The sequence below is a fragment of the Odocoileus virginianus genome, chromosome 32 (assembly GCF_023699985.2).
Source record: "Odocoileus virginianus isolate 20LAN1187 ecotype Illinois chromosome 32, Ovbor_1.2, whole genome shotgun sequence".
NCBI lineage: Eukaryota > Metazoa > Chordata > Mammalia > Artiodactyla > Cervidae > Odocoileus > Odocoileus virginianus.
In genome coordinates this window covers 2,811,150-2,829,875 of record NC_069705.1, presented here as the reverse complement: position 1 = coordinate 2,829,875, position 18,726 = coordinate 2,811,150, and the positions used below count along the sequence as shown (strand labels likewise).

General features: G+C 45.6%; 1 protein-coding gene across 5 annotated transcripts in view; it reads right to left on the bottom strand.

Annotated features, from left to right (window-relative positions):
* HGSNAT (heparan-alpha-glucosaminide N-acetyltransferase) overlaps positions 1-16,811 on the bottom strand; it is a 33,761-nt gene extending 16,950 nt beyond the window's left edge. For 3 of the 5 annotated variants that reach the window (XM_070459767.1, XM_070459768.1, XM_070459769.1), the window contains exons 1-5: positions 16,480-16,811; positions 9,441-9,556; positions 4,615-4,751; positions 4,273-4,394; positions 1,755-1,824 (exon numbers count right to left, since the gene is read on the bottom strand). In XM_070459767.1, the coding sequence (XP_070315868.1) occupies positions 1,755-1,824; positions 4,273-4,394; positions 4,615-4,751; positions 9,441-9,556; positions 16,480-16,684 (650 nt within the window). In that variant the 5' untranslated portion in view covers positions 16,685-16,811. Of the gene's footprint in view, positions 1-1,754; positions 1,825-4,272; positions 4,395-4,614; positions 4,752-9,440; positions 9,557-15,568; positions 16,000-16,080; positions 16,197-16,479 lie in introns of those variants that run through there. The other 2 variants (XM_070459771.1, XM_070459770.1) reach the window with 2 other exon arrangements.
* Positions 16,812-18,726: the final 1,915 nt, after the last annotated feature.

The following is an 18,726-nucleotide window of genomic DNA, read 5'->3' as shown; positions in this document are numbered from 1 at the left end:
TCTGATACTGTGGTCACCTGATGCCAACAGCCAACTCATTGGAAAAGACCCTGATGCTGGGAAAGACTGAAGGCATGAGGAGAAGGGGGTGGCAGAGGATGAGATGGTTGGATGGCATCACCGACTCAATGCCCATGATTTCGAGCAAATTCCGGGAGATGGTGAAGGACAGGGAAGCCTGGTGTGCTGCAGTCCACGGGTTGCAAAGAGCTGGACACGACTGGGCACAGAACAACAACAAGATGTTTAAAAACTGAAGTTGAAAAAGAAAAAGCACTTATTTTCTTATACGTGCTTGTTCCCCCAAATGAAGAGAAGAGAGACAACGTACTCTTCTCTGACTACTTTTTCAGATTCCTTTCTAGTTCACACACATCTGAACTTCCTGAGGCTTCCACGGGCAGCTTGAAGCTCATGGGAGAGATACAAGGAACTTCTGCTTTGCCCGCAGGAGCATCTGCCCGCAGGCTGTGAAGGCACAATCATGTGCAAAAGGAGTTTCAGTTCCACTACGGGGCAGGGGGACGTTCTTCTCTTTGCAGGAGCCTGGTATCAGGCACCTACCACTTTAAACATGATGCAATAGATAACACTCACATGAAACGCAGCAAATGAGGACTTCTTGGTGGTCCAGCGGTTAAGAATCCACCTGCCACTGTAAGGGACACAGGTTCGGTCCCTGGTCCAGGAAGATCCCACATGCCTTGGGACAACTAAGCCCGTGGGCCACAACTACTGAGCCTGCACACCCTGCCGGTGCTCGGCAACAAGAGAAGCCACCGCAGTGAGAAGCCTGCATGCCGCGGCTAGAGGCTAGCCCCCATCTGTCTCCACTGGAGAAAGCCCATGAGCAGCAACGAAGACCCAGCTCGTCAAAAAAAAAAAAAAAGCCACACCAAATGAAAACACTCTCAGAAACTGGAACGTTATTTGCGTCTCATCAGCATTCAAAGGGATGCACCTCCTCTGCGAGGATGGCAGGGTGTCCCTGAAAGGCAGTGAGGCTGACCGTCGGCAGCAGGCAGCTCTCCCTGCACAGCCAGGGCTCTCCGCCAGGGAAGCACACTCCTTCCAGGAAGTTCCTTCTTCCAGCTGGATCCGGCTAACCAACAGAATCGCGTGGTGTTTCCTGAGACTCTCACTGGCTGAGCATGCAAAAATTCAACCCTATTCCTTCTAAGGAGAAAGACCCTCCCTTGTCCCTTGGGAAGATGCTATGCTAGGCCTGAGTCTAGTTCACCTTCTTGTTCTTCTCTAGGTCACAAATCCGCTCACCAGAAAGGCAGTTTACCAGCAAAGGGGCAGGAATCTCCTCTCAGAGCTGGCTGACCCTAACCAAGGGAGAGTCCGCCCTGAGGTGGGGGGTCCTGGCTGCAGGAGCCCAGAGACACGGCCTCAGGGCTCAGAGCTGAGAGGAGGAAGACAGTCGGGGTGGCAGCAGCTCCCCAAACTATCCCAGGCCACATCCACACGCCGTGAAGCACGATGGGAGTCCTCCGGAAACAGTGATTGCTCAGGCATTCTCTTCTACATTTCAGCCACGTGGGAGAGTTGAAGGTAAAGATCCATTCCAACTAGGTTATTATTTCCTTGACGTCAGAGGCCATCTCTTATTCAACACTGAATCCCTAATGCCTAGGATGGCATGGTGGACACAGTAAGTTTTCATTTAATCCAGGAATAATGACCAAACTACTCTTTATGAACACATTTTTTTCTATATTCTACTTTCCAGTGTGCCTGCCCCAACTTACCTCAGCAAGAACCTCAGGATGGACACCACGATGATTAGTGCCATGCCGACGAGGAACGCGATACCCACAGCTGCAAAAATAAAAGGAAGCACGTCATCACCAAAAGTGTGGTCATCAAGGCTGTCATGTCAGTGCAGTTAATCTGTGAATGAAAAATCCCAACAGAATATGAAGAGGGATGTATATGTGTGTACAACTGAGTCACATTTGCTGTACAGTAGAAATTAACACAACATTGTAAATCAACTGTACTTCAATAAACAGAAAAGTTACAAAAAGAAAAGATGCAAACAAATAAAAATGGAAACATGAAGGGAAGGCCTATATCCCTTATGTGAAATTTCTTGCTAACAATTGAGAATACGATTCATGACTGAAGTGCTAATTTTCATCATGAGAAATATCAAACATACTCGAAACTGTAGAGAATTGTATAATAAACCCACATACACTTGTAGCCTAGATTCTAGAATTTCAAACTTTGCCACTCGTTTCATCTTCATTCTCCCCCCCCTTTTTTTTGCCCGAAGTCTTTTAGGCAAATCCCTGACATCAGTTATTTTATTCCTACATCTTTGGGATGTACATCGATACCATCCAGCAACCCTTGACCTGACCCCCCACCCCCAAGAGGACACAGCGTCACTTCCACAGGACTCTGCTGAAGACACACAGCCTGTCCCTGGTCACAGGGAAGCAGCAAGAAACCAAGTAAGAAGACAACTGGCCAGTCTTCTTCACAAGTGTCACGGTGGTGCAAGATCAAGAAAACCTGGTTAGAAGAGATGAGACTGGCTTAGAGAAGGCCTGGGAGACCTGACCACTGAGTGCCCTGGGAGCCTGGACAGGAAAAGGACACTAGAAAGGCAGCTGGAGAACCTGAGAAGTCCGACGCTCAGCTAACAGCACTGGGTGCGCGTTAAGTGCCTGGTTTCAGAAACTATATGAGGGATCACAGTACTGTGATTGTACGGTTCAGGGGCTTAGGGGAAGCCGGGCGAAGGGAATATGGGACCGCTTCCTTGCAATGTTTCCGTAAGCCTAAAGCTATTTCAAAATGAAAAGTTTCTTAAAAATGGACCTTTTGCTGTATAGGCACAATGTGATACAAAATTAGTAAGTCCCTGGCTAACACTGACTCCGTATTCAAACTTTTCCAGCTGTCTTGAAGACACGTTTTGTAGCCCATGTGTTCAACTCGGGACCGAGGCAGGGCTCACACCTTTCATGTGTTGTTACGTTCCCTAAGTCCTGTGCGTTCGTCCACAGTCACGGACTTGATTTACACGAGGCTGGCTGTCTCCTATCAGGGTGTCCCATTCTCGGTCTAGATCTGCCAGGGTGCTTCCATCCGGTGTCACTGATCTTGTTCCTCGGTCCTCCGAGTGTTCTGCAGATGGGAAGTCAGCTGTTCAGCCTTGGCCAAGAAGGCCCACTTCCCAGCAGGAATGCTCCGCAGATGTGGCGTCTTTACCAACGCATCCCATCAGTAGCACCTCCTGCTTCCCACCGTGTGCCTGATGCCCATGTTCAGCTGGTGGAGGCCTGACCCCTCCCATGTGAAGTCCCCCTTTCATCGGATGGTTCCATCCACTCACAGTTTTTGCCTAAATCAATGACTTCATTGGGTGTTGCAAAATATTCTGCCACATTATTAGCTGGATTCTTCTCTAAAGAATTTACCCTCTTCACCTAGGACTACTTCATTATCTTAAAATACAGTCAAAAACAGGAAAGGCATGACAGATGATCCTGCTTTTCCACTATTTTAATTGCACCAGTTAACATCAGGTGTCCCTGTAACCCCCAAAGGCAACCAGAATATTGTTTATGTTTGGGGACGGGGGCCTTGGGCTTTATAGCCTCATAGTGAACTCGTTCCTTTTTGTTATGTTCAGTGTGTTTCCATCAATTACTTCATTATTCTTTTAATGACTGAATCTTCCCATGTTGGCCCTTTCACACTGCCTCTTACTGATGTTCTTCTGACACAACCAACCAGTATTCAACAGCGTCACTGTGAACAGTACTTACTGTTTGGAACAGCCCCAGGGACTTCTGATACTATCTACTGGGGCCCCAGAATGACTCGTTTCCTCCAGAGGAGTTATTAGAGACTGAACAACTCCTCCAGAACCCAAGAGGATGTCTGAACTGTCAAAGGCACATACAGAAAACACTGTATTCTAAATCCTAAAACAAGGAAAGATACTTGACAGCCAACTGCCAGACTGCTAGCCAATTTCTAGTTTCTTTCCACTGCAATAATTTTTTTTGGCTTATTTATGTTTCAAAATTAAACCAACAACAACTATGAGAATATGTGGAAATGTAAAATATTTGTATATATCACATAATTTTCTTAGTATATACCAATGGCACAATAAATATGCCATAATGAGATAGACAACCACCTGTAACCCAGGATTTGAATTACACAATATGCTGCAAACAATACTCAAAAACTGAAACGGTTCAAAATGCACACTCTCAAAATCAAGCAAGAGCATGTACGTACGAAGGTTACTGTCAACTGGCTCCTTGTTGACGACCAGGTCACAAGCAATTTCACTGACTCCGTCACGGACGTGCTTTACCAACAGAGAATAGTTTCCAAATTCTCCAAATTTGTACTCCAGCCTACAGAGGTTAGGTAAAATGAAGAAAGGCTGTTAGGTTAGGAAATGAGGAGTTGGATACTGGCAATGCCATCCAGACAGAGTGGGAGGCGTTTCTGCGTGGAGACCAGGAAAGACACAGAAAGATGTTCTGCAAGAAGGAGGAGCTAGAATCCAAACAGGAAAACAAGAAGTAGAGAGAAATGCAGATTTCAGTAGGTCACAGCAAAGCAGGTACGAACCTACAAACTTCCGTGTCCTCCGCAGTGTCGTTCAGCTGCAGGATGGACCAGTGCTGGGTGCTCACAGCCACGGCTGCCACGCCCGGCTCCCCGGCCTTCCTGCCCTGGGAGACGCTGGCCAGAACCCGGAGCAGGCACTAGAGATCCAAGCACACGTCAGGGTTAGGGCTCTAGCAGTCTGCGGCGGTTGGACATCCAACAGAGGGGCCTGAGAAAACTTCTCCTTCATGCTTGTCAAGAACTCTTACATTTCAATAATTTAGATCAAATTTGTCCATGTAAGTAGGTATTGCTATGGAATTACACAAACCTTTATTAACAGATCGATTCTTCACACCATTAACAAATAGAGCATCCATTAAATATTGCCTTTTATGGTTTTGCCTATAATTTAACAAATAAGCATATGATTCTACCCAACTTGCATATTTTTAATGGTTATATTAATTGATACATCATATTTCATCACATACTATAGTTAGGAATACTTAGGCTGCTTTCAAAGCTTTTCTTTATTCTTTTGTATATAATTTATATAAATTATAGTTTTGAAAGACATAATTTAATGATGACTTAAATATGATAATATATTTATAATTTATAAAAATTATATTGTTTTTAAAGTCTACATATGATGTTCTTACTCTTTTAAATTCTTTCCCTGAGATAAATTTCCAAAAATGAGAGTACTGGCTTTAAAAAAAAAATCATAATTTTAATGGTTCTTGTTACACGTGGCCAAACAACATTCACATAAAATAAAAAACTATAACAGATTTATTTCTCAGAGCCTGAGGAGGACTTCGCATCCTTCTTCCTTTTGTTCAGGCACTGGGAGTTTATAATACCACAGCATTGAGATTACATTTTTAATTATCAGCAGATGTGCTGTTGTTGTTTAGTTGCTTCAGCTGTGTCTGGTTCTTTGTGACCCCATGGACTGCAGCCCACCAGGCTCCTCTGTCCACGGCATTTCCCAGGCAACAGTACTGGAGTGGGTTGCCGTTTCCTTCTCCAAGGGATCTTCTCAACCCAGAGACTGAATCCACATCTCCTGCATGGTCAAGCAGATTCTTTTACCACTGAGCTCCACGGAAGCCCCTATCAGTAGATTAAATAATTCAATTTTCTTTGGTTCTTTTATGTTCCCTATGGTGTGAACCACATTAGACACCTAGTTCCCTTGAACATAATCTTAGAAATCTGTCCTCAAAAACTGTAACATTAAGCTTCTAACTCTCTCAAACACTTCCCCACTCTAGTGCTTTCATCTTGCTATATCCTGTTGTTTATAAAGCTTTATACATTCACACTTCTCTGGTGTGTTACTTCTTCTATTGCTTCATGAGCATAAAGATGTATTCTGTATTTTTTTTTTTTAATTTGCAGGGTTTTTTTTACTTGAATCTACTTGGGGTATTTGATAGATGGTATCCGATAATTCTAAATGCCTTTCCCATGGTTTTCGCTGTAATATGTTAAACTATTACGTAGGTTAGATTCTACTTCTTACACTTAGTTTGGACCACTGGCCCCTGTTTCTTTTTGGCTACACTCACCACTGTGCTCTGAGGCACCTTATCGGGTAGAGCAAGTCTCTGGACCATCTGTTCACTTTTGGGCCTTCCTGATTCACCTGCCCACTTACTCTTTCATATAATTTGGAATTCTCTTTATGCAGCTTCTATTACGTATCCATTGATGAAGTAACAGCAACTGTGTTGACTGTATAAGCTAATTTGGGAAGTACTGCCATTTTTCTTATGTTTAATCGTCACATCAGTGTGTGATGACTCTCTCTCCATTTAGACTATAATCTTCCCATTAAAATTTGATCATTGTCCATATATATGACTTCTTATAGATCCCTCAAGGATGAAAATACAAGTCATCATAAATCTCTCAGTATGCCAACTTATTCTACCTGATACAAGTTTAAGACTTTTATATCCACATTAATTAGAAACACTGACCTGCATTTCTTCTCATATCTTTGATATGTTTTAAGATTAACACCCTGCAGAATGAATCAGATATCAAGCCATCATTTTTTTAACAGTTGTGATATTTGGGATGGGTTTATATAGATTTAGAATTATTTATTATTTGAAAATAAAGGAAAAATTATCTATTTTTATGTGGAGAAATTCACTATAACTTTCCAGATTATTTAATCAGTTGCTGATCTATTTATGTCCTCAATTTCTTTTTTTTTTGGCCACACCACACAGCATGTGGAATGTCCCAGACCAGGGATTAAACCTAGGCCCCCTGCATTGGAAGCACGGAGTCTTTACCATTGGATCACCAGGGAGATTGCATGTCCTCAACTTCTTGAATCAATTCTTCATATTACAGTTTTTAAAGGAATTGATTTTTTTTTAATTGATCGGTTTTAACTGTTCATTGAACCGTAATTATTTTAATCTCTGTTGACATATAAATTCCAATTTTATTAATTTCCATTGTTCTTTAAATGTATCAGTAATTTATCAATTGTGTGATTTTTTAAAAAATTTTTATTAGAGTATAGTTGATTAACACTGTTGTGTTAGTTTCTGCTGTAATAGAACGTGAATCAATTATATACATTCTTTCTCTTTTTTTTCTTACAAGACTCTCTTCCCATATAGACCATTACAGAGTATGTGTGACTTTTATTTTTAAAAAAAATCATGTGGCTCATTCTTATTCCCATTTTTATCTCACTTTGCAGTTTCCACAGTTACTGTTTTTATTGCTTCCTTTTTTTCTTGTTTGGATGATAACACTGATTTCCAAAACCCTGAGATCCTTACTCACTAGCTTTGCGTTTCCCCTTTCCTTCCTGATAAACATAAAGCAGAATTTGGAAAGCGGAGAGACTCTAAAGTCAGAACAAGGGGTGTGAACCCCAACATTCCCACGTGACTGCTGGGGGACCCAGGAGAAAGTCCCTTTCCTGCCCTTAATCTCAGCATCACCGCCTGTAGAATCCTGGATTGCCGTGAGGATTATATGAGCTGTAATACGCATAACACAGAGCAAGCCCTCATTAAACAGAAGCTGCGACTTGTATTAACTGTATTAACATCATCTTTATTGTTTGAAACATTTAGAAACAGATTTTCATAAGAATTGCTTTGGCCAGGCCAAAGATTTTCCATGAAATATTTACCTTTGTATTCTCTCTTCCATTATATTTTTGTTGTGTAGCAATATGAAATTGCAGAAAGTATCATTTCTGCCTATTGTGTTTATTTAGTCTCTTTTGACAAGACATGATTGATGTTTTGTTAAATACATAAACCTTCTTGTGTGATAAACCTTTTCCTGGTCTTGACCTACCTTTTTACCATCACAGATGTTCTGTTTCATGTCACCTTACAGGAGGTGTCACATACTGCCCTATCATCTTCCAGCTGATGCCCATACTGCGGACTTCTAAAAATTTGCCTTTTTATTTTCTTATTTTATTTATTCTTTTTAATTTATTTATTTTACTTTACAACATTGTATTGATTTTGCCACACACTGACTTGAATCTGCCATACACTAAACAGGGGATTCCCTGGTGGCTCAGAGGTAAAGAATCCACTTGCAATGAAGGAGATGTGGGTTCGATCCCTGGGTTGGGAAGATCCCCAAGAGAAGGAAAGTGCAACCCACTCTAGTATTTTTGCCTGGGAAATCACATGGACAGAGGAGCCTGGCAGGCTATAGTCCACAGGGTTACAAAGAGTCAGACATGACTCAGCAACTAAACAACAACACTAAACAGATCACTACCCATGAAAATGCCTCCTCTGAAGGTGGTACGCTGGAGCTCTCAATGTGGAAGCAGACTGTTTCATTTTACATGGAAGAATAGCTGTGTCCTGCAAAAGCAGTAAGGTTCAGCACAGGAGTAACACCTTCATGTAAAATCCCTTATCATCAGACGGGCCTCAGCGTGGGCCTCCCTCAGCACCCCTCCATGGAGAAGCCCCGAGTCTCATCCCTTCCTTCTCTGGTCCAGCAAGAGGGTTATGCAGGAGGCACAGAAGTCAAATAAAACACTATTAGTTCAGGCTTCATAAGGGGTCAAACTGAACCAACTGCAAAGCAACTCTGCACATGCTGCTGAGACTCCAGTCCTAGCGCATCTTTCCTCTACAACTTGAAAACCCGTCACACACTAGGCCCCTGGAGAGTGCTTCTAAGGGCACAGGCTCTCAGAGGTGGCAGAAATGGGCAAGTGGCCCAGGCCTGGCTTATGCTCTTATTGTGGCGTGAAAGAGCGCTTGCCACATTACAACTAAAACCCAAAAAAACAGGTCTATCAATTTGCTCATCTCACTGGTCTGAAAAAGATGGGCAGGGAAAAGAGAAGATGAACAGATGTGGCCCACTGCCAGGCGTTCTCCATGATGGCATTCCTCTGAGCCTTTATCTAGCCTTCCTCACCAGTAAAGCTAACATGTGGGGACTTCCCCGGTGGCTCAGCAGCAAAGAATCCGGCTGCCAAGGCAGGGGACATGGGTTCAATCTCTGGTCTGGAAAGATCCCATGTGTCACGGAGCTATTGAGCCCGTGCACCACAACTACCGATCCCGTGCTCGAGAGCCTGGGAGCTGCAACTACCGAGCCCGCAGATGGAGAGCCTGCGCTCTGAAACAGGAGAAGTCACCGCAACCAGAGAAAGCCTGTGCAAAGCAATGAAAACCCAGCACAGGCCTAAGTAAAGAAATGAAAATTATAAAATAACAACAACAAACAAACACGTTTGTTGGCTTCATGACCACACAAAGGTCACATCAGACTAGCCTCAGAAGAAACACAGCTGTGAGCACACACATGGCACCTACATGGTAACAGCAATCGAAATTCCAGTAGACGGTCAGGTTTGTCCTGGGCAGCTCATTATGGATGAGCAGTAAAGCCTGGTCCATCTTCAGCTCCACGGGCTTTTTTTTGTCTAAGTCTGGCAAGAAATGGAAAAGAAAGAAAAATAAGGCACTTGAAAGATGCGTCAGAAAGTCGCACTGGAGTGAACAGCGGCTTCCCAGGAATGCTTCTCCAATGCCGGGGTCTCTTGTCCCTCACGCCCCATCCACACAGACGCACACACACACCCAGTGCCCCACACGTGTGCCTCTCCTCCAAACAAGGGTCCAATTAACACCAATCACAGCTCACATTCAACAACTGCTCAGGTGTGAGGGGCACTGCTTTGGTAGTTTCCACGCACCTTCTCTTTGATACTATGACAACCTTGAGAGCTGAGAATTTCCTCCACCCTACAGATGAAGAAATTAGGACTCATAAGGACTACATCACTACCCATAGCCAGAGTTTTTCTGTGAAATCACTGGAACTCCATATGTGTGATTCTCACGTCCCAGCTTTCCTGGTCCACGTCACTCAGCTCTGAGCCGGGACAGGCAGCTCGTGAGACCTGCAGGACCCCAGTCAGGATCCCTTGGGGATCTGCACGCCCTTCACAGTCTGACGAGCTCTGCCTGAGGTCCCTTTGGTCTGGGGCTCAGGATCAACTGGTTCCCACGGCGCATGTGATGTGGGGAAGGAGACAGTGTAAGTCTGAAGCACAGAAGAGCTCCCTGGCTTAGAGTTCATCACTTCACCAGATGCTCTTTGGGTTCCATGAGGGCGAAGCATGCACTCCGCCTCACTCTGCCCATTTGCTAGGAAAACAAGGTGACCTGTTATTGGCACATATATCTGTTAGATGGAAGAGAAATTACCCTCTAGTTTCCAGGCAAAAGGGAAAAAGGGATGGGATTTCCCTGGTGGCCCAGTGGCTATGATTCCACACCCCCAGTGCAGGGGGCCTGGGTCTGACCCCTGGTTAGGGAACAAGATTCCATATGCTGCCACTGAGTTCATATGTCGCAACTAAAGATCCTGCATGCAGCAACTAAGACCCAGCAAAGCCAAAGAAATTAATGAAAATATTAAAAAAGAAACATTTGTAATTAAACATTTATATTGGTGTATATAGTTGATTTACAATGTTGTGCTAGTATATAGCACAACAGGTATATAGAAAAATGATTTCATTATACATATATCCATTCTTTTTCAGATTCTTTTCCCATATAGGTTATTACAGACAAATGAGTAGAGTTGCCTGTGCCATACAGGACTTTGTTATCTATTATATCTATATCTATGTATATATAGTTTGTAATGCTAATCCCAAACTCCTAATTTATACCCCCCCCAACCTTTCCCCTTTGGTAATGTGCAGGTTTGTTTCTGAAGTTTGTCTGTTTCTGTTTTGTAAATAAGTTCATTTGTATCATTCTTTTATTTTAGATTGCACATATAGTGATATCATATGATATTTATCTTTGTCTGACTTCCTTCACTTAATAGGATAACATCTAGTTGCATATATGTTGCTGCAAATAGCATTATTTCATTCTTCTTTATGGCTGAGTAATATTCCATTGCTCCTTGGAAGGAAAGTTATGACCAACCTAGATAGCATATTAAGAAGCAGAGACATTACTTTGCCAACAAAGGTCCATCTAGTCAAGGCTATGGTTTTTCCAGTGGTCATGTATGGATGTGAGAATTGGACTGCGAAGAAAGCTGAGTGCTGAAAAACTGATACTTTTGAACTATGGCATTGGAGAAGACTCTTGAGAGTCCCTTGGACTGCAAGGAGATCCAACCAGTCCATCCTAAAGGAGATCAGTCCTGGGTATTCATTGGAAGGACTGATGATGAAGCTGAAACTCCAATTCTTTGGCCACCTGATGCGAAGAGTTGACTCACTGGAAAAGACCCTGATATTGGGAGGGATTGGGGGCAGGAGGAGAAGGGGACAACAGAGGATGAGATGGCTGCATGGCATTACAGACTCGATGGGCATGGGTTTGGGTAGACTCCGGGAGTTGGTGATGGACAGAGAGGCCTGGCGTGCTGTGATTCATGGGGTCGCAAAGAGTTGGACATGACTGAGCAACTTCACATCACATAGTGATATCATATGATATTTATCTTTCTCCATCTGACTTCCTTCACTGAGTAGGATAATATCTAGTTGCAGCTACGTTGCTGCAAATGGCATTATTTCATTCTTCTTCATGGCTGAGTAATACTCCATTGTATATTTGTGCCACATCTTCTTTATCTAGACCTCTCCTGATGGACATTTAGGTTGCTTCCATGTCTTGGCTATTGTGAATAGTGCTGCAATAAACATTGGGGTGCATGTATCTTTTCGAATTATGGTTTTCTCTGGGCATATGCAAAGGAGTGGGGTTGCTGGGTCATATTTTTAATTTTTTAATGAACCTGCATACTGTTCTCCCCAGTAGCTGCACCAATTTCCATTTCTACCAACTGTGTAGGAGGGTTAAGGGAAATTATTTGATAACACAACTAGAAAGGTAATAATCTAATCTCTCTTATTTTTGTAATACTTAATTTAGGACTACGCAGTATCTCATCTGGTTAATTTGGAAAATTCTTCACTACAGCCAACATCAATCTCTCATTCTTTAGTTTATTCAAATTTACCCTATTTAGCTCCCTGTGAAGACAAAATACACAGTATGCATCTTTTATAACCTACTGAAGCTTTTTTCTCCTCCAGGCTAAAAAAAGCTTTACTAGTAGCTTTGCCTGTTCTTTTGTGGCCCTCTCAAAAGCAGCCAGTGGGAGCAGTGTTTGGGCCAGGAGTACAATGTGGTGGGTTACGCATGTGGACTCCAAGTTGAGCCAACCTGAATTTGAACTCCACCACACCTCAACATCCTCATCAATAAATTAGGGGTTACAGCAGTGTGTGCTTCAGAGGACTGCTGGAGAGGCTAAAATTGGTAACATATGCAAATGTTTGGCACAGAACCTCAAAATAAGTTAGGAGCTCGACAAATTATTATAACGGTCTGGACCACATCCAACCAACGCAGGGGACAATGATGCGGTTAAACTTTTTTTTATTTTAACACTGTTTCTTCTTTTTTGTTTAACCTTATTTACAATTTCATTTCACTCCCCATTCCTTCCAGTTATAAGAAATGATGCTGGCGACTTCCTTGGCAGTCCAGTGGTTAAAATTTCACTTTCCGATGCAGGGAGTGTGGGTTTGATCCCTGGTTGAGGGGTTAAGATCCCACATTTCCTGTGGCCAAAAAACCAAGACATAAAACAGAAGCAATATTGTAACAAATTCAATAAAGACTTCAAAAATGGTCCACATTAAAAAAAAAATCTTAAAAAAAAATGATGCTATATCCTACACGAAAATGGTACTGTAGAGATCTGAAAATCAACACTGTCTTTTGACATAGCTCCTTCAGAATGAACTTCCAGGAGTGAAATTCTTAACCAAAAATAGCCTTTCTAACAGATTTTGATACGTTTAGCCAAAGTCCTCCCTCAATTGAGCTGTGACAATTTGTAAAGGCAGGTGTAGTGTTTATCAGCTCCCAGGTGCCACAAGTAACTACACACCTTCCGGACGAGGTGGGTGAGACCTGGAGAGACCCACCAGTCTGACTGGCCCCCAACCTGTGCCCCCAGTCTCCTGGGACTTAGCAGAACTGTTCCCTAGCAGCTGGGCCACTTTAGTTTTTCTTCCTTGCTTTTTAACCTGATGTACAGAAAATATAATTTATTATTCTGCTTTGAATTAACAATTAGCAAGTTTGAACATGTTTCCAAATGTTGACCATCACTGTTTTCCGTTCCTGTGAACTGTTGGAAAGTTTACTTAACCACTTGGCCCCCGTGATATTAAGCCCTTTGTCATATTTGTCATAATGTTTTCAACTATTTCTCTTCTTCATTTCCTTTGTTCAGGTTTGAGGGCTCCCATTTGCAAATCTGCAGTCACTAGCTGTTGACATTTTCCTTTGTAATTGTTCTACATAGCATTATCCCTTTGGACTTGTAATGGCTGTTGTTTTTACTCATATAGAAATATGAGTCTTCAGTGGTGGGTGGAAGAAGGTTCTTGTTTCATGCTTAATTATTCCATGTGAATTTCAGACTTTGAAAGCTCTTAATTATAATCAAAATTACTTATTTTATAAAAGGTTATATGGAGGGTTAATGCTAAATGAACATCAGAATTACCTGAGAAGCTTTAAAAAAAAAAAAACCTCAACGCCCTGGCCCCAACCAAGACCAATTAAATCAGAATCTCTGCCCAACCAGTATGATTTAATGGTTGTATTTTTAAAAGCGAAGGATAGCTGACTTACAATATATTAGTTTCAGCTGTATCACAAAGTGATTCAAAATTTTTATAGACTACATTCCATTTAAACTTACTACACTTGCTGTATTCCTTATGCTATACAACATATCCCTGTAGCTTATTTTAGACATAGCAGTTTGATCTCCTAATTGCCCACCTCCATCTCTACTTTTGCCCCTCCCCCTTCCCTCTCCTCACTGGTAACCACTGGTTTGTTTTCCATATCTGTGAGTCTATTCTGTTTTGTTATATTCAATCATTTTATTTTTAGATTCCACATATAAGTTATATAGTATTTGCCTTTCTCTAACTTATTTCACTAAGCATAATACCCTCTAGGTCCATCCATGTTGTTGCAAATGGCAAATTTTTCATTCTTTTTTATGACTGAGTAGTATTCCATTGTGTGTGTGTGCATACACACACATCTTCTTCACTCATTCATCTGCTGATGGACACTTAGGTTGCTTCCATATCTTGGCTACTGTAAACAATTCTGCTATAAACATTGGGGTGCATGTATCTTTTTGAATTAGTGTTTTCATTTTCTTCAGTTATACACCTAGGAGTAAAATGTTGGATCAATTTTTAATCTTTTGAGGAAGCTCCATACTGTTTTCCATGGAGGCTGTACCAATTTACATTCCCACCAACACTGCGGGAGGGTTCCCTCTTCTCCACAACCTCATCAGCACTTGCTATCCTCCCCAAAACAACAGCAACAAAAACAGCTTGCAAAGAATGCTAATGTGCAGCCAAGGTTGAAGACAACAGCTGAAGATACTGTGAGTGTAAGGCCAGGGGATTCTGATACCTTTGTACCTTTTTGCATTATTCAAACATTTTTTTAAAAAGCAATGAGCTTGTGGGATTAGCAGATACAGACTATTATATACAGAATGCATAAAGCAACAAGGTCTACTGTACAATACAGGGAATCATATTCAATATCCTGTGATAAATCAGAAAGGAAAAGAAAATGAAAAGGATGTATATATAAATATAACTGAATCACTTCGCCGTAGAGCAGAAATAAGCACACTGTAAATCAACTATATTTCAATAAAATAATTTTTAAAATAAGTCTGCATCTGAATCACAAACACAATTCCTAAGCCATCCAATATGACACCAAAATTGAAACCGATACTCAGTTTCCAGAAAAAGCTGCCAACTTCCATAGAGCTGACCTTAGAAATCTCAGAGCAGCCTCAAGGAGCTTGACACAGAAAGAACAATTCCCTTCTCCTCTTCCTGTCCACAATGTCTTGGTGAGAAAGTAAAGCAAACAAAGTCGGCTTTCAATAGTGATCATATATCAGGCTTTTATTGCATTTCCAAATATTTAATTTCTGCTTCTCCCTCCCTGCTCACGCGTGTCTTTGCTGAGCATATTTTAAAAGACTTATTCTACTATTTTTTTCCTTTTCAAATGAGTCCTCAATCCATACAAAGGTGGAGTTCTTTATTCCTGTGGTAGGAATCTGCCCGCCCCAACCTGGGCTCCAGGTGGCACTAGAAGCCCAGCAGCAGGGCTCTGGGAAGGTGCTGCGGGGAGGGCCATTTAGGAACCGCCGCTTCCCTGCGATGATCATCATTATCAACGGATGCAGAAGTACAACAAATAGAGCGCTGTGCAGAGTCTGCCACTCACAAGTTGGGACTGGGCAGATTACGTAACCCGCGAGGTCGGCTCCTCAGTTACAACGTAAAGAGGGGGAGTGGACGAGATTGAGGCGGGGCGGGGAGACCGCGTACCAAACTAAATCCGCTAAATCGCTTCTTCAAATTCCATGCTGTCTCCGCCCTGCAGCATCTAGACTGGGGACGAGGGTGGGGGCGGGGGCAGGTTGAACCACACCCGCCGGCCTCAAACCCACTGTGTTCCGATGCACAGGGGCTGGCAGGGGCGGGAAGAGGCAGGTGACCCCCGATCCCGCCAGCCCCGACCAGCACCCCCTGCGGAGGGTCCTGGACCGAGATCCTCGAGGCCCCGAGTCCTCGTCCATGGGGTCCGGCGGAACGCTCTGGAATTTGCCTCACCCCTCCGTCCCCACTTCCCTGGCGAGCTCGGAGACCCGGCAAGCCCGGGAAACGCTCGCGGGCGCGAGGGTCAGCTTCTCGGTCCTCTCGGCTGGACAGCAGCACCGCCCGCCCCCCGGCCGCAGACCCAGCCCCGGACTCCCCTGCAGACCGTGGCTACTGCGCCCGGCCCGTCACCATGAAAACGGAACCGCCCAGCAGGCCAGGAAGGCTCCTCGGTGTCCTACCCCCGCGCTGCCGCTGCGCCCCGGCCGCGGTGACCCAGCCCAGTGGACCGTTTGGTCCACTTGAGTCCGCCGCGCTCCAGGATGCGGTTCCGGCCGGTGCCCCGCAGCCCCTCCGTGCGGCAGACGGATGGGGTCGCCGGCCCCACCTCGATCGGCTTTGCGTTCGGAGGGGCGCCGGTACCCCCGCGGAAGGCTCTCCACGAGGCCCCGGGCACCCCGCTCCCCCGCCTGCGTCCTCCCGCTGAGCGGCGGGCGCCCGCGGGATGCGGGACGGCCTCCGCGCGCGAGCCCCAGCCCCGCTACGGGCGGCGCAGCGGAAACGACGCGCGAGTTCCGGGCGCCGCGCCTCCCGGGCGGGCCCCGCAACGCCCCGCGGGCCGGGTCAGAGGGCGCACTCACCTGGCGTCGGCGAGCCGCCGGGGGCCAGCAGCGCGGCGCTCAGCACCGACGCGGCCAGCAACAGCGCGGCCAGGGCCCGGCCCGCGCTCCCTGCGCCGCCCATGGTGCCCGCCGCACCCGCTCCGCCGCCTCGCCCGCCGCTCTCGCCGCCGCCGCGCTCCCGGGGCTCGCGCCGCCCCACCGCGCGCGGCCGCGCGCCCGTCATCGCCCCGCGGGCGGCCGAGTCGCCGTGCGAGCCACCGCGTGGGCGGGGCGAGGGCGGAGCGTGGGCGGGGCGAAGGCGAGGCCGGGGCGGGGCGAGGCCGGGGCTGTGCGCCGAGTCGCCGCGCAAGTCACCGCGGGGGCGGGGCGAGTGTGGAGGGGCATGACCCGCGCGGGTGAGGGCGGGGCCAGTGAGGGATGTGGGCGGGGCGTAGGCGGGACCGGCCTTCTCGGGGATGGGGACGCTCTCGAAGCCCAGAGCCCTCCAGCCATACTGGGCTATTTGTCCCGGGATCGGCGGGGAGACGCGTCCGGAAGTGAGGGCACTGCAGGCCCCCATCCGGGCCGGTGCTCCGCGGTCCCTCCCCACTCACTGAACTACATTCCGCTGAATTCTTCGCCCTACAAAACCGGCGTTAATGTCCTCTGCCCACTGTTCCGAGTCCCACCTCCCGTTTGGGTGTTTTGGAGGCGTTTGGAGGCGTTTGCTCCGGAGGCAGAGTTGCGACGTAAATGCCACCGCGTGCTGCCCCCCACTTGCAAGGGCTGGTTCCAGTCCATCATGCGCGCAGGCATGATGACCCCGTGGTTACACTCAGCTATGCGCTGGGAGAAACTACCATAACTATCACACGTAGGAGGGGCAGGTCTGGTCATGCTTGAGGCGGAGTGGCTTGAAATTGCAAAAACCTGCCAGCGATCTAATGTCCACGGAAGAAAATGGATAAATTGTAGTGTAATGTATGTATACAGCAGTAGAAATAATCTAGAGCTACCTCTATCCACACGGATGAACCTCAAAAATAAGTCTGAGGGGGAAATGCGAGCTGCAGAAATCTCTCTGCAATAACACGTAAAGTGTAAAGCCAAGCAAAATAATGTATGTTGTTTATATGCATGCCTAATAAAAGTATGAAGATACATATGGTAAGTTAAACACCGTATTTAAGCTGAGGTTGGGAACGGTGTGGGGGGGGGTGGCTCAGTGCTGGGCGCCAGCTTCGAAGTGGGCTTCAGCCACTTAAGCCAGTTATTGCTTAGGTACAGTGATAGGCTTATGAGTGCTCTGTTATTTTTTATACTTCTCTGTATATTGAATTACTTGATAATTTTGTAAGGCTCCAATACAGTGTGATGAGTGCTATGTTCATAGAAGGACAAGATACTAAGGCAGCATTTGATGGAAGCACCTAAGCTAGTCTCGGAAGGCTCCCAGGAGAACTGACATTTAAACGGAGTCCTGAGGGATGTGAGCCACAGGAAGGGAGGAGGACATTCCTAAGGGCAGGTACAAAGGCTCCCGGAAAGCACGGCTCAGTGCAGGAACTGGAAGAGACTCGACGTGATGGAAGCCGAATTCGGCGGGGGGGAGGGGGGGGGGGACGGGAGACAGGAGATTAGCCTGAAGATAGAGTTGAATTTAGGGCTTCTTAAGGACAAGAGCAAGCTGTTTCAGGGTGGAGAATAACTTTCAGGAAGGTCATGGTCATGAACCATCTCATGAAGGTCAGTCACACGGCTTTTCTCTGAGAAAACAAGCCTCTATGCTGCAAGGTCAGGAAGTTGAGTGACGCCTTTTTTCCTCCTTGCCCTGCCCCATGGCTCAATATCCCGGGAGTCAGTGGATGCTGGTGTCTCAAGTGGCATGACAAGACCATTGCCAACTTGCCGTCCAACAGCCTCTCTGTTCCCACACAACCAGACGGGCCACAGTGCCCACTGGGTGGATGTACCTTCTCTGCTCCCTCTTCCAGGATGCTCTCTCAGCTCTGTCAAAATCCTCCGTGCCCCGGGAAAGCTGGAATTCCTGTCTCAAGGCTGGGCATGGCTGGTCCCTCTACCTGGAACGTCCTTCCCCCAGACACCTTCTGTTCTCAACTCACTTGGTACCCTCTTCGAAGAGGCCTTCCCCAACAGCCCTATCTAAAACTGTAACATTCTTTGTCTCTGTATCCTGCTCTATCTGCCTTGTTTTCTACTTGTCTCTACCTGACATCATGTGTTTGTTTATCTGCTTCCATGGCATTAGAAGGTGAACTCCACGAA